This window comes from Tamandua tetradactyla, chromosome 14, assembly GCF_023851605.1.
Source record: "Tamandua tetradactyla isolate mTamTet1 chromosome 14, mTamTet1.pri, whole genome shotgun sequence".
In the NCBI taxonomy this organism is placed as follows: domain Eukaryota; kingdom Metazoa; phylum Chordata; class Mammalia; order Pilosa; family Myrmecophagidae; genus Tamandua; species Tamandua tetradactyla.
The window spans coordinates 56,778,481-56,800,628 of NC_135340.1; the positions used below are offsets into that span (position 1 = coordinate 56,778,481).

Consider the following 22,148-nt stretch of genomic DNA (forward strand, 5'->3'; position numbering starts at 1 on the left):
TCTTCAACAAAAATGCTTACTCAGAAGAAATTTTGATTTGCTCTCCTACCAAAATTGGCATTTCCATTTCCAAAAATTACCTTGTCCTTTATTTTTCTCCAAGGCAGCTGACCAACCACAAACTCCACCAACATGTAGAATAAGGACCAGAGGTCATCATGTCTCCCCATTTCCTTTAGAAACAAAACAAAATTCAGTCACATTAAATTCCTACCCCATGAGTACATTATATTGTCTAAGGTCTAACCAACTTAATTCACCTTAGTACTAAAAATTTTAAAGTATTTCCCATGAAATTATCTGATAAATGTATCTCTCTTATAGCTCTCTATATGTAGAATACATATTTTGAAAGTTCTTTTGAAACAAAGAACACCCCAAAATCCAGAAATACACAGAATAGGAGTTGTATTTGGACCTACACAGAACAGGAGTTGTATTTGGGACATCCTCACATATTCACCATATTGTCACACCCCTCAGAGGGCTATACCCTTAATGCAATATTTCCTAAGAACATTACATTGTAATAATAATTTCTGTAAAATTCAACCATTACCAAAGGGACAAACATGTGGTTAAAAAATATTTTTGCCCTGAGAACTTTTTACCCCTCAGTCAGATTTGGGATTTAAATTTACATCAGCCCAGAAATTAACTATGAGTGTTTTCTGAGTAATCATGTCCTGCCATAATGAAAAAGCAAAGGAAAATCCTTTCAAGATAAAAACGTCCTTAAAGCCAGCCCTCATAGAATTATTTAGATAATTCTAAGCTTATTATTCAAACTTATAAAATCCATCAGGAATCAGGGTACCATAAGCTAAATTTAGCAGAAACTGCAAAAAAGCAGAATTAGGTATCTAAAAATGCTAGTGCTGGAAGGATAGACATTTGGAGATATTGCAGGTTTGGTTCCAGACCACCAAAATAAAGCAAATCTTGCAATAAAGTCATTCATATGAATTTTTTGGTATCCTAGTTATGGTTACACTATAGTCTAATAAGTGTGTAACAGCATTATGTCTAAAAACAACAATGTGCATACCTTAATTAAAAATTATTTATTGCTAAAAAATGCTAACAATCATCTGAGCCTTCAGCAAGTGGTAATCTCTCTGCTAATGCAGGATGTCTTTTGTTCATGTTGATGGCTGCTGAATGATCAGGGTGGGTTCACAGCATTTTCACCAGGAGTAGATTGCATCTCAAGATACCACTTTCTTTGTTCATCCTTAAGAAACAAATTTTCATCCATTCAAGTGTTATTATGAGATTGCAGCAACTCAGCCACATCTTCAGGTTCCACTTCTAATTCTAGTTCTCTTGCTATTTCTACTACAGCTGCTGCTACTTCCTCCACTGATGGTTTGAGCCCCTCAAGGTTATCCATGAGGGTTGGAAACAACCTCTTCCAAATTCTTGTTCATATTAACACCTGAACTCTTCCCATAAATCATGAATGCTCTTAATGGTATCTAGATAATGTATCCTTTCCAGAAGGTTTACAACTGACTTTGCAAAGATTCATTAGAAGAATCACCATATAAGGCAGCTATAGCCTTATGAAATGTATTTCTTGAAATTAGACTTGAAAAGTTGAAATGACTCCTTGATTTATGGGCGCAGAATGGATGCTGTCTTAGTAGGTGTGCCAGTCTGAATCTGTGGTGTACCCCAGAAAAGCCAGGCCTTTGATCCTCATTCAGTATTGCTGGGTGGGAACATTTCGATTGTTTCCATGAAGATGTGATCCACCCAGTTGTGGGTGGTAATTTTTGATTGGATGATTTCCATGGAGGTTTGTCTCCACCCACTGAAGGTGAAGTTGCTTGCTGGAATCCTTTAAAAGAGGAAATATTTTGGAGAGAGTCCCTTTTGGTAGAGCCACGTGAAAGCCAACAGACGCCACCACGTTCGCCATGTGCCCTTGCAGCTGAGAGAGAAACGCTGAACCTCGTCGGCCTCCCTGAACCAAGGTTATCTTTCCCCGGATGCCTTAGATTGGACATTTCTATAGACTTGTTTTAATTGGGACATTTTCTTGGCCTTAGAACTGTTATCTAGCAATTTATTAAATTCCTCCTTTTAAAAGCCATTCTGTTTCTGGTATATAGCATTCCAGCAGCTAGCAAACGAGAACAGTAGGCATGGCAACAACATTCATCTCGTTGAACATCTCCATTAGAGCTCTTGGGTGATCAGGTGCACTGTCAATGAGCAGTAATATTTTGAAAGGAGTTTTTTCTTTCTAAGCAGAAGATCTCAACAGTGAGCTTAAAATAGTCAATAAAGCATGCTGTAAACAGATTTATCGCCATCCAGGATTTGTTGTGCAATTTATAAAGCACGGGTAGGAGAGATTTAGCATCATTCGTGTGGGCCCTAGGATTTTTTTTTTAATTAAAATTACTTTAAAATCAATCATTAATATTTGGCATACACAGTACAAGGAAAACTACAGATCCTTCCCTTTTCAGATCACCAAATAGTCCTAAGTCCACAAAGTGGCCAATTCACAAATTAAATTCTTTTTATTCTGAGTTCCATAAAAATGCAATTTCTTTCATTATCTGAATTCTGAAGTCACTATTCCTTCTTGCTACCACTGAACCCCGTCCTGAGAAAATAATTTTCTTTGTAAACATTCCACCAATTCAAGTCTTGATTTCAGCATCTCAACTTCATGATAGGGAATCTGGACAAACTGATAACCAAGTAACCAGAGGTGCCTTTAATAACTTCTTTTCCTAGTAAGTTTTTGCTATTAAAACAAAATCTTTTGGGGCCATTAATGCACATGCTACTCTTTTTTGTGTACATCTTCATCAACTGCAAATGGTAATACAAATCCTTCTTCATCTAATTTAATTACAACATCGACTGTATAACAATAGGGTGTTAACATGTTGGAAGCAAAGTACAATCTTGCTCCTAAAAGGTCAATAAATCCAATCCTCAGAGATTTATAAAGGTGACAATCCACAGGGGTCTCCTGCGACAGCATGGAGAAAGAAATTATTTCCTTTGATATTTAGGAAGAAGTTCTGGACCCTTATAAAAAGGACACTCCAGGACTAAGGTTAAGTACAGTTGTGTCAGTTGTGCCAGAGTCAATCTGTCCAGATATGATTCTTCACCTTGTAGCAGTTGAAGAAAATAAGGGCTAAATATTTTTGTCATAAAGTTGACCAGATGATGTTCAATGAGCACACATGAATGGAGAAGTTTCAGTAATATTTTAGGTGGAAAATAATTGAAATGGTTGAATAGAGTATTTTCTAGCTTTCTAAATAAAGGAGAGGTATTTGGAGGTAAATAATTAAGCTTCCCAAATGGTTTGATTAACTCAGAAATCTGAGTAGGTGAGAACGTTTCTGATTGGCAAACAAAACTTTCTGCCAGTAGATTCAAAATGGGTTTTGAAAGAATCATTCCTCTACTGTAGCACTCCATGATTTTGCTGGCAATTTCTGGATTCAAAGACAAAGTATAGACACATGTTGCTCCAGGGCTTTTGTAAAAAATTTGTCAGTGTGTCCAAAGTATATGAAAGCCTCTAAGACTCTCTTTAGCTCTTCATTAGTGAAATTAGGGATATACCTGACCATATATTCACCCAATTTTATAATGAGAGGAAGAGCCTGAGTTTGATCAAACACCACTAGGGCACTGAGCATTTGGCTAATCAATTCACGACTCAGACTGGAAACCACTGACAATGAGTAGTTGCTCATCTTATATAAAAGTGTCTGGAGCTGCTCCACTTTTTCAGTACATGCACGGAATATTCTATAAACGGCCACAATATCCTCTGGGATAAATTTTTCCAAATCTTCACTTTGCAGTTGGTACAGAATCAGTTCTAATGTTGTACAACCTGGACCCTGTAGTTTAATAAAACATTCTCCAAGAATACAGAGATTATGAACTTCCAGGCCACCTCTTCTTAGACGACTTTGGCATTGTGCAACCAGGTTCATTAACAAGTCACTTTGAGGATCTGCATGCAATAGCGTCAGAGCTTAAAAAGCATTCACTAAATCTGTGTTGAATAGATGTGAGGGTTTCTGTTCAAATCAAAAGCATAAAGCTTTGAAGATGTCATTCTCTAATACTTCTTTTGGAATGTTGCCATCTTTTTTTTTCTACTTCACAAATCCATTGCAAAGCTCTTGCTGCCACATTATCAGGCAGAGTGGCCAGTGTGTTTATAAAACTTAACACTTCTGCCAATGAAGTGAAGTAACTTAGTCTCTGGCAAAATATCTCTTCATTCACAGGTTTAGTATTTTCTCCCAGCCTATTCTAATCATGTACTTGAGAAAACATTGGCTCATTAGCTGCATGAGGGTCATTTCCATTTTCTGAATGGAACTTTTTATAACAGGTATGATGGAACCTGACCCTGAACCATGATGACTGTTGTGAAAGGGAGCAATGAACACATATGTGCTTCAGTTGCCTTGTGAATGTGATTAACTGCTTGATTTTTCGGAGTAGCCACGGCTCCATGTATTTGAAAATCAGGCAAATAACAAAGGTTCCTCTGCAAGATGTTTAAAGCCATGTCATTGGATTTTCAACTCTTCTTAATTGAGCTTGACCAGCATGCAGTATCACAATATTTGAAGAGATGTGGAGTTTATCATGTGAAGCAAATGGGGCACCATTTATAATGGTAAATAAGCTTTGACTTTAACTTTAAGTCACCAGCTGCATTAACTCTTAACAAGAGAGTTAGCCTGTCCTTGGAAGTTTCAAAACCAAACATTTACTTTTCCTGTCTAGCTCTGAAAGTTCTAGACAGCACCTTCTTCCAACAGAAACCTATTTCATCTACATTGAAAATCTGTTGTTTAGTGTAGCCACCTACATCAATGATCTTAGCTGGATCTTCTGGATAACTTTCTGCAACTTCTACACCTGCACCTGCTGCTTCACCTCATACTTCTATGATATGGAGATAGCTTCTTTCCTTAAACCTCATGAACCAACCTGTGCTAGCTTTAAACTTTTCTTCTACAGCTTCCTCACCTCTCAGCCTTCACAGAATTGAAGGGTTAAGGCCTTGCACTGTGTTCACTCCTTTAAGAACTTTTCCTTTGCATCCACAACTTGGATGTTTGACTGAAGAGGGTTAACTTTCAGCCTATCACAGCTTTCAATGTGCTTCCCTTATTAAGTTTAATCATTTCTAGCTTTTGATTTAATGTGAGAGATGTGCAACTCTTCCTTTCCCTTGGACACTTAGACACCACTGTGGGTTTATTAATTGGCCTAATTTCAATACTATTTGTGTCCCAAGGAGAGGGAGAGACATGGGGAACAACCAGTTGGTGGAGCAATCATATCAAAGGAAACATTTATCAGTTAAGTTTGCTGCCCCATATAGGCACAGTTCATGGTGTCCCAAAACAATTATAATAGTAACAGCAAAGACTGCAGGTCACAGATTACCATAATAGATACGATAACAATGAAAAAAGTTTGAAATATTAAGAGAATTTACAAAATGTGGCACAGGGACACAAAGTAAGGACATGCTGTTGGAAAAATGGCTCCAATAAGACTTGCTTTGACACAGGGTTGCCGCAAGCTTAACAATTTGTAAAAAACACAGTATATACAAAGTGCAATAAAATAAGGTAAGCTTGAATAGGGTACAAAATATGAAATGTGTATGTTTAAAATGTTTAAATAAAAAAAAAGTCAAAATCACAAGAAAGGAATGATATACTATAAAAAGGAAAGACCACCCAGATTTGAAAAAGGATAAAAAGGAACATTAGAAATAAGAGTGAAATTATAGAAACTGAAAACTCATTGAGACAAACAACCCAATTAAAAACAGGCAAAAGACTTTGATAGACATTTCTCCAAAGGGAAAAAAATAAATGGCCAATAAGAACAAAAAAAGCTAAAAATTAAATGGCTATATAATCGCCATCAAAGATGAAGGCTACTGGTTAAACTTCATCAAGTTTAACAGTTTCAGAAATTTCCTTCTGGCTATTCCAATTAACACACTAGAAATTAAAAAGAAGCATCTATATAAAATCAATTATAAAATCACTTGTTAAATACTAAGTTATCAGTTACAACTCCTTCTCTCTTTCATTTGATCGAACTCTCAATCTTCAGGGATATCTGGGCAATGACCATTCTACTCTCTTTGTGCTGAAAAGGAGTGTCAACATTATGGGGGTATAGGAATGAAACTAGTTGATGTTCTTGGAGAGACTGGTACCTCTGGGTTTCAGGGCTTATCTAGCAGTCTATTTTTAAAATTTTACAAAAAGTATAGTTTCTTTCTAGTAGCTGTTTTGGAAATGCTTATGTAGTTATTCAACAATCTCTGAAAATTCTTATGGCTTTCTCAAATAGAATGCCCAATTTCAAAGATCCCCATGTTGACAATTCTGTAATAGAAAAAAGCCTCATATTTCCAAAATGTCAAAAGAATCTATTTGGGTAAATAAGAGTACTTACTATTCCAGCAGAATAATTGACTAAATGTCATAAGATAAAGAAATACTAAATCAAATCATATGAGATAAAATGCTTTGCAGAGTACTATAAATTGAGAAATATCTTTCCAACTTTCGATGTATCCTAATAAATTCAATTAACTGGAACATACATATAAAACTACAGTATAACCTTCCCATCATATTTAGCATTGCTCATATTGTCATTAAAAAATTATAGCTTCACAGAACAGAAGATGACAAAAAAAAATCAAGAATTGACATCTCTTTATTTTATTAAGGAATTGTTAAATTTCTCAAGTGTAACTAAAGAAGTTCAAGGACTGTGAATCTACTTCTCTTAGTCATAATTAAAGTCTAGGATAAACACACACACACACACACAAATAGCAGACAAAAGGGCCTAAGGGAAAAAAAAAGTTTTTTATTTACCCTAAGAGGAAAGGAATATTTTATTCATATGAAAATTTAAAAGTTGCCTGTATTGGAGATATTCATGGAAACAAAAAGTTTGGTGGGAAGATGCTATCTCACATTAGATGTATATTATACATAAAAGGATTATCCCCACATTTCATTAGATATGGATAGTTTCATATTCCCAAATAACTTCTTGATATATAACAATGATATTTTATTTATTTGAAATTCTATAATAAATTTGTTCATACTTAGTTGTACCAAATTAAGGACACAAGATTACCCAAAAACATTAGTATACTTAGTTATCATCTTTTATGGCAATGCAATTTTATTTTCTATGCAGCTGCACATATCTATTATTTATTATACATCTTACCATATATTAGTATTACTAACTTTTTTCCCCATGATTGCCAACACAAAACCATGTAAATTAGGACAAGTATTACAATTAATGTTGTAAATATAAAGAAGATGACTCTTTTCCCAAATGCTTTTCAGATCTGTGTAAAGATGACCATCAGATCCAAGCCATAAGCAAGCTTGGATATACGACTACTTGAAATACCAACCCTATTCCGATGAGCATTGATTGATGCATAACGAACTGTCCCTCGAAATCCTGCCACAGCTCGAGGCTACAATAAAACCAAACACAGAATAATAAATGAATTCCAAATAACCAATAGATTGAGCATACCTGAGCACATAAAGTAGAGGGAAGAAATGGGCATTACTGTCACAATATTGTTTAATTTCCAATTTTTTGTTCTGAAACTCCACACACCTTAGCAAAACCATTGATAATGTTTTAGTTCATTTTCTTTGTCTTATTTGTGCTCCCAACATTTTAAAATAAAGTGGCCTTATGATATATATACAGTGCTTCAGGACACAAAATTAATAAGATAAAATTGTGGCATCAACCACAGTCTTTTGATTTGAAAGTATATATTGTTGCCATTCTACTGTTTCACAATGATCAAGACAATACCCTGAAGATTCATGAATGGCACTACAGTTCAATGTAAAAAGTGACAAACTTGAAAATGATCCAAGTCAGCAATTTTCATTAGTAAACATTGTTTTTTGCAGTAATTTCAATTAACATGTATTACTATTATAGTCAGCTAAACACTATAATAAATGTTATTTACAGGGAGGTGGGGTAATATGGAGGTTTAGGGAGGTGTGAAATTTAGTTAATCCTCTAAGGCAGCTAATTATAGTCAGGAAGTATATGAAACAACTGTTAGGAGATTTTGGTGACTGGACACATAGTGTACACCAGTCTGGAATAGGTGGAAGAGCTGAGATCAGAGAGTAGAACTGTAAATAAAGTCTCTCAAGCACTGAAGACTAGCGCCTCCTACTCCACAGGCATGGCAGGCTGTTTTGGAGACGCTTGCCCAAGGAAAAAGAGGTAGTCTTATTAGGAGCAAGACAAGGAGAGTTCGAGTAAGCTTCAACTGAAGATTTAATTAACAAATCTGGACTGCTGAATAAAAGTTCCAAGCACAGATAAAACTGAGAGCGAGCATAAAAGGGATGCTGAGTCTCTCCTGCAAAAAGGTGGTGCTGCTGATGGAAAAAAAAAGAAATAAAAAACCCCCCCAAAAAAGAGGCTTAGGAAGTCTTCTCAGGAAAGACTGTAAACATGCTGGGTCTCATCCTTAGGGAAACTTCATATTGATTTCACTCTTTTCCTGACACTTGGGCCAGGCTTGACTGAGAAAATCTGACTGGGGTAAACGATATCTGGGGAGATACTCCACAACAAATGGTTCCATATAGGCAGAGAAAGAACTGGAAAAACAGAAACAAAATGACAAACACTCTATGGCTTCACTGATATGAACTAAAATTAGTGAATGAACTTGGAGAATTTCAGTGAAGAACAGAGACCATCAGGAGATAGAAACAGGGTAGATATTGGGTAACTGGAGCTGAAGGGATACAGATTATTCAACAGGACTGATTGTAAAAATTCAGACACGGATAGCACAATGTTATCTAACTGTAATACAATAATGTTGTTAGTATACTGAATGAAGCTGAATGTGAGAATGACAGAGGAAGAAGGGCTGGGGGCACAAATGAAATCAGAAGGAAAGACAGATGATAAAGACTGAGATGGTATAATCTAGGAAATCCTAGAGTGTACAATGATAGTGACTAAATGTACAAATTTAAAAATATCTTTGCATGAGTAAGAACAAAGGAAATGTCAATAGTGGAGGATGCTGAAAATAGGCGGCAATTCATATTTTAAAACTTTAACTTATGTGTAAGACTAAAGGAAAAAAATTTCATTTGGTACAAAACTTATAATTTGACTAGTGTATTTCCTAATATAACTTATGTGGTCAGTTTAATCGAATACCCTAAGTACATGGAAGCTTGAGTAGGGCATGAGATCTTGTAGTTTTGTCCAGAGTGATGCCCCAATAAATCCCAAAGTGATTTGAACAGTGAATAAAAAAGTATGTGCAAAGTCCCCTTGGGGGAATGCTGAGAAGGGGAAAATTCAACTTCCTCATGTGGAGAATTCCTGATATTCTCACAAGCAGTGGGGACAACCAAAGCAGCAGGCTGAACCCCCAATCTTGGGGTTTGTTCATATGAAACTTATCCCCACAAAGGATAGGCTAAGCTACTTAAAATTAGGTCTAAGAGTCACCCCCAAGAGAATCTCTTTTGTTGCTCAGATGTGGCTGCTTTCTCTCAGCCAACATGACAAGCAAGCTCACTGCCCTACCCCTTTCTACATGGGACATGACTCCCAGGGGTGTAAACCTTCCTGGCAACATGGGACAGAAATCCTAGAATGAGCTGGGACTCAGCATCAAGGGATTGAGAAAACCTTCTTGACCAAAAGGGGGAAGAGAGAAATGAGACAGAATAAAGTGTCAATGGCTGTGAGATTCCAGAGTCAAGAGGTTATCCTGGAGGTTATTCTTACGCATTAAGTAGATATCACCTTTTTAGTGAAGGTATATTGGAGAGGCTGGAGGGAACTGCCTGAAAATGTAGTGCGTGTTCTAGCAGCCATGTTTCTTTTATTTATTTATTTATTAATTAAAAAAAATTAACAAACAAAACATTTAGAAATCATTCCATTCTACATATATAATCAATAATTCTTAATATCATCACATAGTTGCATATTCATCATTTCTTAGTACATTTGCATCGATTTAGAAAAAGAAATAAAAAGACAATGGAAAAAGAAATAAAATGATAATAGAGAAAAAAAAAACTATACGTACCATACCACTTACCCCTCGCTTTCATTTACCACTATTTCAAACTGAATTTATTTTAACATTTGTTCCCCCTATTATTTATTTTTATTCCATATGTTCTACTCTTCTGTTGATATAGTAGCTAAAGGGAGCATCAGACATAAGGTTTTCACATTCACAGAGTCTCATTGTGAAATCTCTATCATTGTTCAATCATCATCAGGAAACATGGCTACTGGAACACAGCACTACATTTTCAGACAATTCCCTCCAGCCTCTCCACTACATCTTGAACAACAAGGTGATATCTACTTAATGGGTAAGAATAACCTCCAGGATAACCTCTCGATTCTGTTTGGAATCTCTCAGCCATTGACACTTTGCCTCATTTTACTCTTCCCCCTTTTGGTCGAGAAGGTTCTCTCAGTCTCTTGATGTTAATTCTCAGCGCATTCTAGGGTTTTTCTCAGTCCTTTGATGCTGAGTCTCAGCTCATTCCAGGATCTTTTTCCCACGTTGCCAGGAAGGTCCACACCCCTGGGAGTCATGTCCCACGCAGAGAAGGGGAGGGTGATGAGACTGCTCATCATATTGGCTGGAGAGAGAGGCCACATCTGAGCAACCAAAGAGGCAGCCATGTTTCCTGAAGATGATTATATAATGATATAGCTTTTGCAATGTGACTGTGTGATTGTGAAAACCTTGTGTCTGATGCTTCTTTTATCTGTGGTATGGACAGATGAGTAAAACATATGGATTAAAAATAAATAATAGGGAGAAACAAATGTTCAAAATAAATTTAGTAGATTGAAATGCTAGTGATCAATGAAAGGGAGTGGTAAGAGGCATAGGAAAAAAATAGGGGAAAGAAAAGCTAAAATATATTGGGTAGATGGAAATACTAGCAAACAATGAAAGGGAGGGGAAGTGGCATGGTATCTATGAGTTATTTTCTTTTCTCTTTTTACTTCTTTTTCTGAATTGATGTAAATTTTCTAAGAAATGATTATGGTGATGAATATACAACTACGTGATGATACTTTTTCTTTTTACTTCTTTTTCTGAATTGATGTAAATTTTCTAAGAAATGATTATGGTGATGAATATACAACTACGTGATGATACTGTGAGTTACTGATTATATACCAAGAATGGAATGATCATATGGTAATAATGTTCATGTTAGTATGTTTAAAAAAAAATAACTGGAAAAATAACACCAGAAAAATTCTGATCAGTTAAACAGAAGGTATGCTAAAGGCCTAGAATACGTGTGGCATAAGTCAAACAACAGATATGAGAGCAAAGCCATCGAACAAGAAAACCCTAGGTAAAAGAGAGAAAATGGCCTCCAGAATAAGGTAATCAAGGAAATCAGATGCCTAAACATCAGCAAAAAACACAAGTCATATGAGAAAGATCAAAGATATAGCCCAGTCAAAGAACAAGCTCACATTTCAAAAGAGACAAGAGTTGAAACAACTAATTAAAGATGTTTTAACAAATTTTCTCAATAAAATCAATGAGGTCAAGAAAAATATGCCAAAACATGAAGGATATAAAGGATACACACTATAACCATACAAAAGAACTCAAAAACTTGAAAAAGCAAATGGCAGTACTTATGAGAATGAAAAGCACAGTAGAAGAGACGAAAATCACAATGGAGCCACAGAACAGTAGATTTGAAGATACAAAAGAAAGGATTAGTGAACTAGAGAACAGGACTTCTGAAATCCTACACACAAAAGAACAGAGAGGGAAAAGGACAGAAAATATGAGCAGGGTCTCAGGGAACTGAACGACAACATGAAGCACATAAATAAACGTGTTATGGGTATACTAGAAGGAGACAAGAAGGGGAGGGGGCAGTAAGAATAATGGAGGAAATAATCACTGAAAACTTCCCATCTCTTGTGAAAGACATAAAATTACAGATCAAAGAAATGCAGCATATCCCAAGTAGAGCAGATTTGAATAGACATGCTCCAAGAAACTTACTAATCATGGACAAATGTATAGCAAAAAAACAGAATTCTGAAAGTAGTAATCCAGCACAGACAAGGGAAACAATAAGAATATGTGGGAATTTCTCAACAAAAACCATGGAGGCGAGAAGGCAGTGGTATGATATATTTAAGATACTGAAAAAGAAAACCTGCCAAGAACTCTACATCCAGCAAAACAGCCCTTCAAAAACAAGGAAGAATTTAAAATCTTTTCAGACAAACCAACACTGAGAGGGTTTATGCTCTACAAGAAATACAAAAGGGAGTATTACAGGCACAAATGAAAAGATAGGACAGAGAAAGGTTTGTAGAATAGTGTAGAAATGAAGACTATCAGGAAGGGCTCAAAACAGAGAAAGAGAAAAAGATATGACATATAAAATCCTAAATACAGAATTGTAGAAAAAAGTTGTACCTTTACACTATTAAGATTAAGTGTTAATAGATTAAACTCTCCCATCAAAAGACTGAGACTGCCTTACAAAATGAAAAAGTTAGAATGGGCATAGCCCAAATACCCCTGAAGAGTGGGATAGAAACATCAAGGTGATGGTGGAGTTATATAGAGAAGATAGGATTTAACAACTGAGTATGACTGCTAAATCATTACCTTGATATTTCTTTTATTCTCCAGTATCTTACAACAGCTAGAAGGAAAAACCTAAAATCGTGGAATTCAAACTGCGCCGGTTTGAATATGTTTATGTACCCTAGAAAAGTCATGTTTTAATCCGAATCAACTTTGTGGGAGCAATGGTTTCTTTAATTCCTATTCAGTACTGTATGCTGGAAGCTTTAAATAGCTTATCTTGATGGAGATGTGACTTGATAAGTGCAGGTATTAAATTGGATTAGGTGGAGACATGTCTCCACCCACTCTAGGTGGGTCTTGACTGGTTTTACTGGAATCCTTTAAAAGAAGAAGCACTTTGGAAAAAGCTAGAGAACAACAAGAGAGAAAGCCACGAGATTCTGAGAGATTTGGAGAGAGCAGAGAAAGCCACAACAGAGAACACCACAGAACCACAAAGCAGAGTCCACTAGCAAGCAACTTTTGGAGATGAAGAAGGAAAACACCTCCTGGGGAGCTGAAGAGGAAGCTAGCAGATGGTGCCATGTTTGCCATGTGCCCTTCCAGCTGAGAAACCCTGACCATGTTTGCCATGCACCTTTCCAATTGAGAGAGAAACTCTAAACCTCATCGGCCTTCTTGAATCAAGGTATCTATCCCTGGATGCCTTAGATTGGATATTTCTATAGACATATTTTAACCAGGACATTTTCTTGGCAACTAGAACTGTAAACTAGCAATTTACTAAATTCCCCTTTTTAAAAGTTGTTGAGTTTCTAGTATACTGCATTCTGGCAGCTAGCAAACTAGAAGAGTAACCCATACCAAACTTTGAAATCTGTTCTACAACTAATTGTTAAGCTGTGCCTTGAAATTTATTGTTTAGTATATATGCTATTTTTCACAACAAAGAAAAAAAGTCAATTTAATGATAAAAAAAAATTTTACTTCTAGCAACCCATATTTTGGAGTAGCTAGAAAAAAAAGTCTGAGATGATGATATGGGAGCCTATGACAAACTCTGGGATCTGTCCTGTAACTACTTTTTGAAGAGTACTGTGAAAACTATTGCTTTTTCCTTTCTTTGCTTTGTATACATATTATATTATACAATTTTAAAAGTTAAAAAGAAAAAAAAGACAGGGACTTCCAGAATGGGTTAAAAAACAGGACATGGGGGTAGAGGGATAGTTCAGTGGCAGAATTCTCACCTGCCATGCGGGAGACCTGGGTTCAATTCCTGGCCTGTGCACGTCCCAAAAAACAAACAAACAAGAAAAGAAAGAAAGAAAAAACAAACAAATGTTGCTGCAGCAACGGGAGAGTCACATGGAAAAAGAATGAAATGTGACCCCTGCCATAGAGCATACCAAAAAGAAAAAACAAGATCCATCTTTATGCTACCTACAAAAGACTCACTTTAGAGCAAAGAATAAAATTAGGTTGAAAGTGAAAGGCTGGAAAAAGATATTTCATGCTAACAACCAGAAAAGAGGAGGGGTAGCTATACTAAAAAGAGACAAATTAGACTTCAAATGTAAAACAACTAAAAAAGACAAAGAAGGATACTATATATTAATAAAAGAGACATTTCATAAAGAAGACATAACAATCATAACTATTTATGCACTGAGCCAGAGTGCCCAAATATACATGAGGCAAGCACTGACAACACTGAAAGGAGAAGCAGACATACTTCTACAATGATAGCTGGAGACTTCAATACACCAGTTTCATCAATGGATAGAACATCTAGGCAGAGGGTCAATAAGGAAACAGAGACTTTGAATAGTATGATAAATGAACTAGGATTAAAGAACATTTACGTAACATTATACTCCACAACATCAGAATATATATTTTTCATAAGTGCTCATGGATCATTCTCCAGGATAGATCAAATGTTGAGTGATAAAGCAAATCTTAATAAATTTAAAAAGAAAGAAATTATACAAAACATTTTCTCGGATCATAATGGAATGAAGCTGTGAATTGATAACAGGTGAAAGGATGGAAAATTCTCAATTATATGGAGGCTAAACAATACCCTCTTAACCAGTGGCTCAGGGAAGAAATTATAAGAGAAATCAGTAAATATCTTGATGCAAATGAAAATGAGTATACAACATATGAAAATTTATGGGATGTGGCAACGGCAATGCTGAAAGGGAAATTTATTGCCCCAAACACGTATATTAAAGAAGGAAAAATTAACTAATTGCTCACATGGAGGATCTAGAGAATGAACAACAAACAGAAAGAAAGAAATAACAAAGATTAGAGTAGATATAAATAAAACTGAGACCATAAAGATAATAGCAAATAAAAAAAAACAACAGAAGTTGATCCTTTAAGAAAATCAATAAAATGGATGGACCCTTAGTTATAATGAACAACAACAAAAAAAAGAGGATGCAAAGAACTAAAATCAGAAACGGGAAGGGGATATAACTACTGACACCAGAAAAATAAAGGAGATAATGAGAGGATACCCTGAGCAAATACATGGTAACAAACTAGACAATTTAGAAGACATGGACAGCTTCCTAGAAGAGCATGAACAACAGCACTGACTAGAGAAAAAACAGAAGACCTTAACAAACAAATCACTAGTAAACAGAGATTGAATTAGTCCATAAAAAACCTTTCAACAAAGAAAAATCCAGGAACAGATGGCTTCATATGTGAATTCTACCAAGCATTCAAGAAAGAATTAGTACAAATCCTGCTCAAACTCCTAAAAAAAAAAAAAAGGATGGGAAAGTTACCTAATTCACTTTATGAAGACAACGTTACCCTAATACCAAAGCCAGAAAAAGAAACTATAAGAAAAGAAAATTACAGACCTATTTCTTTACTGAACATAGATGCAAATACCCTCAACAAAATACATGCATGTTGAATCCAGTGGCATGTTAAAAGGGGGTTTTATTCCAGGAATGCAAGGCTAGTTCACCACAAGAAAATCAATGAATGTAACACATTACATCAGTAAGTCAAAGCAGAAAAACTGCATGATCATCTCAGATTTTATCTTGATTAATGCAGAAAACACATTTAACAAAATCCAACATGGCTTCTTGATGAAAAAATTTCAAAGGATAGGAATAGAAAGAACCTTCCTCAACTAGAGATATGGATGAAGCTGATTTGAATAGGATTAAGGTAAATGAGAATACAGAGTAAAGGATGATATGGTCCACATTTGAAAACTTCAGCTTCTGTGTGAGAAGAAGGGAAGTTAATCTGGTACAAAATTTACATTTTTGGTACCACACTACCTAATTTAACTTGTATGATCAGTTTATGTGAATACAATAATTACATGGAATCTTGAATAGGGTGTAAGATCCTGTTGGTTTTGTAGGTTAGGGTGATGCCCTGATACATCCCAGAATAATTTGGACATATAATAAAAAAGTATTTGCAAAGTCCCCCAGGAGCTCTGGGAAGAAAGGAGGAAATATTAAACTTCTCCATCTGGGGAATTTTTTTTTTAATTAATAAAAAAAAAATTAACAACAAACAAACAAAACAATAAGATATCATTCCATTCTACATATATAATCAGTAATTCTTAATATCATCACATAGTTGCATATTCATCTTTTCTTAAACATTTGTATCGATTTAGAAAAAGAAATAAAAAGACAACAGAAAAAGAAATAAAAAGATAATAGAGAAAAAAAAGTTATGCATACCATACCCCTTACCCCTCACTTTCATTTACCACTAGCATTTCAAACTAAATTTATTTTAACATTTGTTCCCCTATTATTTATTTTTATTCCATATGCTCTACTCTTCTGTTGATATAGTAGCTAAAAGGAGCATCAGACGGGATTTTCACATTCACAGAGTCTCATTGTGAAAGCTATATCATTGTTCAATCATCATCAAGAAACATGGCTACTGGAACACAGCTCTACATTTTCAGGCGGTTCCCTCCAGTTTCTCTGCTACATCTTGAACAACAAGGTGATATCTACTTAATGCATAAGAATAACCTCCAGGATAACCTCTCGACTCTGCTTGGAATCTCTCAGCCATTGACACTTAGTCTCATTTTATTCTTCCCCCTTTGGTCGAGAAGGTTCTCTCAATCCCTTGATGTTAATTCTCAGCTCATTCTAGGATTTTTCTCAGTCCCTTGATGCTGAGTCTCAGCTCATTCCAGGATCTCTGTCCCACGTTGCCAGGAAGGTCCACACCCCTGGGAGTTATGTCCCATGCAGAGATGGGAAGGGTGGTGAGACGGCTCGTCATGTTGGCTGGAGGGAGAGGCCACATTTGAGCAACAAAAGAGGCTCTCTTGGGGGTGACTCTTAGGCCTAAATTTTAAGTAGACTTGACCTATTCTTTGTGGGGTTAAGTTTCATATGAACAAACCCCAAGCTGGGGGCTCAGCCTGTAGTTTTGGTTGTCCACACTGCTTGTGAGAATATCAAGAATTCGACTTGGGGAAGTAGAATTTCTCTCTGCTCTCACCATACCCCAAAGGGGGCTTGCAAATACTTTTCCAGTCACTGATCAAATCACTCCGGGATTCATCGGGGCATCACTCTGGACAAACCAACAAAATCTCATGTCCTACCTGAGATTCCAAGTTCTTATGACATTCAATCAAACTATCTACATGAGTTATATTAGGAAATGCTGTAGTCAAAACATAAATTTTGTAAGAAATAAACATTTTTTGCTTTAGTCTCACACATAAGGTAACATTTTAAAATATTAATTATCATCTATTTACAGCAAGCTGCAGTATTGACATCACTTTGTTCTTCCTCATGCAAAAACATTTTTAAAGTTCGTACATTGTACATTTCACTATTATTATACACTCTAGGCATTCCTAGATTATACCATCTTGATCTTTAACATCTATCTTTCTTTCTGATTTCATTTATGTCCCCAGCCCTCCTCCCTCTATCATTCTCACATGCAGCTTCATTCAGTGTTTTAACATAATTGCATTACAGTTAGGTAGTATTGTGCTGTCCATTTCTGAGTTTTTGTATCCAGTCCTGTTGTACAGTCCGTATCCCTTCAGATCCAATTACCCAATATCTTACCCTATTTCTATCTCTTGATGGTCTCTGTTACCAATGACATATTCCAAGTTTATTCACTAATGTCAGTTCATATCAGTGAGACCATACAGTATTTGTCGTTTAGTTTTTGGCTAGTCTCACTCAGCATAATGTTCTCAAGGTTCATCCATGTTGTTACATACTTCATAAGTTTATTCTCTCTTAAAGCTGCATAATATTCCATCTTATGTAAATGTCACAGTTTGTTTAGTCAACTGTCTGTTGATGGACATTTTGGCTGTTTCCATCTCCTTGCAAGTGTAAATAATGCTGCTATAAACATTGGTGTGCAAATGTCCGTTTGTGTCTTTGCCCTTCAGTCCTCTGAGTAGATACCTAGCGATGGTATTGCTGGGTCATATGGCAATTCTATATTCAGCTTTTTTGAGGAACCGCCAAACTGCCTTCCACAGTGGTTGCACCATTTGACATTCCCACCAACAGTGGATAAGTGTGCCTCTTTCTCCGCATCCTCTCCAGCACTTGTCATTTTCTGTTTTGTTGATAATGGCCATTCTGGTGGGTGTGAGATGATATCTCATTGTGGTTTTGATCTGCATTTCTCTAATGGCCAGGGGCGTTGAGCATCTCTTCATGTGCCTTTTGGCCATTTGTATTTCCTCTTCTGAGAGGTGTCTGTTCAAGTCTTTTTCCCATTTTGTAATCGGGTTGGCTGTCTTTTTGTTGTTGAGTTGAACAATCTCTTTATAAATTCTGAGTACTAGACCTTTATCTGATATGTTCTTTCCAAATATTGTCTCCCATTGTGTAGGCTGTCTTTTTTCTTTCTTGATGAAATTCTTTGATGCACAAAAGTGTTTAATTTTGAGGAGCTCCCATTTCTTTCTTTCTTTCTTCAGTGCTCTTGCTTTAGGTGTAAGGTCCATAAAACCACCTTCAATTATAAGATTTATAAGATATCTCCCTACATTTTCCTCTAACTGTTTTATGGTCTTAGACCTAGTGTTTAGATCTTTGATCCATTTTGAGTTAACTTTTGTATAGGGTGTGAGATACGGGTCCTCTTTCATTCTCTTGCATATGGATATCCAGTTCTCTAGGCACCATTTATTGAAGAGAGTGTTCTGTCCCAGGTGAGTTGGCTTGACTGCATTATCAAAGATCAAATGTTCATAGATGAGAGCGTCTATATCTGAACACTCTACTCGATTCCATTGGTCAATATATCTATCTTTATGTCAGTACCATGCTGTTTTGACCACTGAGGCTTCATAATATGCCTTAAAGTCAGGCAGCGCGAGACCTCCAGCTTCGTTTTCTTTCCTCAAGGTACTTTTAGCAATTTGGGGCACCCTGCCCCTCCAGATAAATTTGCTTATTGGTTTTTCTATTTCTGAAAAGTAAGTTGTTGGGATTTTGATTGGTATTGCATTGAATCTGTAAATCAATTTAGGTAGAATTACAAGAAATACAAGATGCCTTGTAGTTCTTTTTCTTGTCTAATTGCTCTGGCTAGAACTTCCAACACAATGTTGAATAACAGTGGTGACAGTGGACATCCTTGTCTTGTTCCTGATCTTAGGGGGAAAGCTTTCAGTTTTTCCCCATTGAGGATGATATTAGCTGTGGGTTTTTCATATATTCCCTTTATCATTTTAAGGAAGTTTCCTTGTATTCCTATCCTTTGAAGTGTTTTCAACAGGAAAGGATGCTGAATCTTGTCAAATGCCTTCTCTGCATCCATCGAGATGATCGTGTGATTTTTCTGCTTTGATTTGGTGATATATGGTGTATTACATTAATTGATTTTCTTATGTTGAACCATCCTTGCATACCTGGGATTAATCCTACTTGGTCATGATGTATAATTCTTTTAATGTGTTGCTGGATTCGATTTGCTAGAATTTTGTTGAGGATTTTTACATCTATATTCATTAGAGAGATTGGTCTGTAGTTTTCTTTTTTTGTAATATCTTTGCCTGGTTTTGGTATGAGGGTGATGTTGGCTTCATAGAATGAATTAGGTAGCTTTCCCTCCACTTCAGTTTTTTGGAAGAGTTTGAGCAGGGTTGGTACTAATTCTTTCTGGAATGTTTGGTAGAATTCACATGTGAAGCCGTGTGGTCCTGGACTTTTCTTTTTGGGAAGCTTTTGAATGACTGATTCAACTTCTTTACTTGTGATTGGTTTGTTGAGGTCATCTATTTCTTCTTGAGTCAAAGTTGGTTGTTCATGCCTTTCTAGGAACTTGTCCATTTCATCTACATTGTTGTATTTATCAGCATAAAGTTTTTCATAGTATCCTGTTATTACTTCCTTTATTTCTGTGAGGTCAGTGGTTATGTCTCCTCTTCCATTTCTGATCTTATTTATTTGCGTCCTCTCTCTTCTTCTTTTTGTCAGTCTTGCTAAGGGCCCGTCAATCTTATTGATTTTCTCATTGAACCAACTTCTGGTTTTATTGATTTTCTCTATTGCTTTCATGTTCTCAATTTCATTTATTTCTGCTTTAATCTTCGTTTTTTCGTTCCTTTTGCTTGCTTTGGGGTTAGTTTGCTGTTCTTTCTCCAGTTCTTCCAAGTGAACAGTTAATTCCTGAATTTTTGCCCTTTCTGCTTTTTTGATATAGGCATGTAGGGCAATAAATTTCCCTCTTAGCACTGCCTTTGCTGCATCCCATAAGTTTTGATATGTTGTGTTTTCATTTTCATTCACCTCAAGCTAGTTACTGATTTCTCTTGTAATTTCCTCCTTGACCCACTGGTTGTTTAAGAGTGTGTTGTTGAGCCTCCACGTATTTGTGAATTTTCTGGCACTCCGCGTATTATTGATTTCCAACTTCATTCCTTTATGATCTGAGAAAGTATTGTGTATGATTTCAATCTTTTTAAATTTGTTGAGACTTGCTTTGTGACCCAGCATATGGTCTATCTTTGAGAATGATACATAAGCACTTGAGAAAAAGGTGTATCCTGCTGTAGTGGGGTATAATGTTCTATAAATGTCTGTTAAGTCTAGCTCATTCATTATAATATTCAAATTCTCTGTTTCTTTATTGATTCTGTGTCTAGATGTTCTGTCCATTGATGAGAGTGGGGAATTGAAGTCTCCAACTATTATGGTAGATGTGTCTATTTCCCTTTTCAGTGTTTGCAGTGTTTGTCTCATGTATTTTGGGGCATTCTGGTTCGATGCATAAATATTCATGATTGTTATGTCTTCATGTTGAATTGTTCCTTTTATTAGTACATAGTATCCTTCTTTGTCTCTTTTAACTGCTTTACATTTGAAGTCTAATTTGTTGGATATTCGTATAGCTACTCCTGCTCTTTTCTGGTTGTTATTTGCATGGAATATCTTTTCCCAACCTTTCACTTTCAACCTATGTTTATCTTTGGGTCTAAGATGTGTTTTCTGTAGACAGTATATAGAAGAATCCTGTTGTTTAATCCATTCTGCCAGTCTAAGTTTTTTGATTGGGGAGTTCAATCCATTAACATTTAGTGTTATTACTGTATGGGTAATACTGTCTTCTACCATTTTGCCTTTTGTATTTTATATGTCATATCTAATTTTCTTTCTCTCTACACTCTTCTTCACACCTCTCTCTTCTGTCTTTTCGTATCTGTCTCTAGTGCTCCCTTTAATATTTCCTGCAGAGATGGTCTCTTGGTCACAAATTCTCTCAGTGATTTTTTGTCTGAAAATGTTTTAATTTCTCCCTCATTTTTGAAGGACAATTTTGCTGGGTATAGAATTCTTGGTTGGCAGTTTTTCTCTTTTAGTAATTTAAATATATCATCCCACTGTCTTCTCGCCTCCATGGTTTCTGCTGAGAAATCTACACATAGTCTTATTGGGTTTCCCTTGTATGTGATGGATTGCTTTTCTCTTGCTGCTTTCAAGATCCTTTCTTTCTCTTTGACCTCTGACATTCTGACTAGTAAGTGTCTTGGAGAACGTCTATTTGGATCTATTCTCTTTGGGGTGCGCTGCACTTCTTGGATCTGTAATTTTAGGTCTTACCTAAGAGTTGGGAAATTTTCAGTGATAATTTCTTCCATTAATTTTTCTCCTCCTTTTCCCTTCTCTTTTCCTTCCGGGACACCCACAACACGTATATTTGTGCGCTTCATATTATCATTCAATTCCCTGAGTTTCTGCTCATAGTTTTCCATTCTTTTCCCTATAATTTCTGTTTCTTTTTGGATTTCAGATGTTCCATCCTCCAGTTCACAAATCCTAACCTCTGTCTCTTGAAATCTACCATTGTAGGTTTCCATTGTTTTTTTCATCTCTTCTACTGTACCTTTCATTCCCATAAGTTCTGTGATTTGTTTTTTCAGACTTTTCAT

The 22,148-nt window shown here is 36.0% G+C and overlaps 1 protein-coding gene and 1 pseudogene across 13 annotated transcripts in view; both read right to left on the minus strand.

Annotated features, from left to right (window-relative positions):
- TTBK2 (tau tubulin kinase 2) overlaps window positions 1–22,148 on the minus strand; it is a 307,449-nt gene that overhangs the window by 72,202 nt on the left and 213,099 nt on the right. For all 13 annotated transcript variants that reach the window (XM_077127599.1, XM_077127601.1, XM_077127605.1 and 10 more), the window contains 2 exons: window positions 7,487–7,552; window positions 81–173 (listed from right to left, as the gene is read on the minus strand). In XM_077127599.1, the coding sequence (XP_076983714.1) occupies window positions 81–173; window positions 7,487–7,552 (159 nt within the window). The remainder of the gene's footprint in view (window positions 1–80; window positions 174–7,486; window positions 7,553–22,148) is intronic.
- LOC143655992 (FAST kinase domain-containing protein 3, mitochondrial-like) lies at window positions 181–6,460 on the minus strand (annotated as a pseudogene).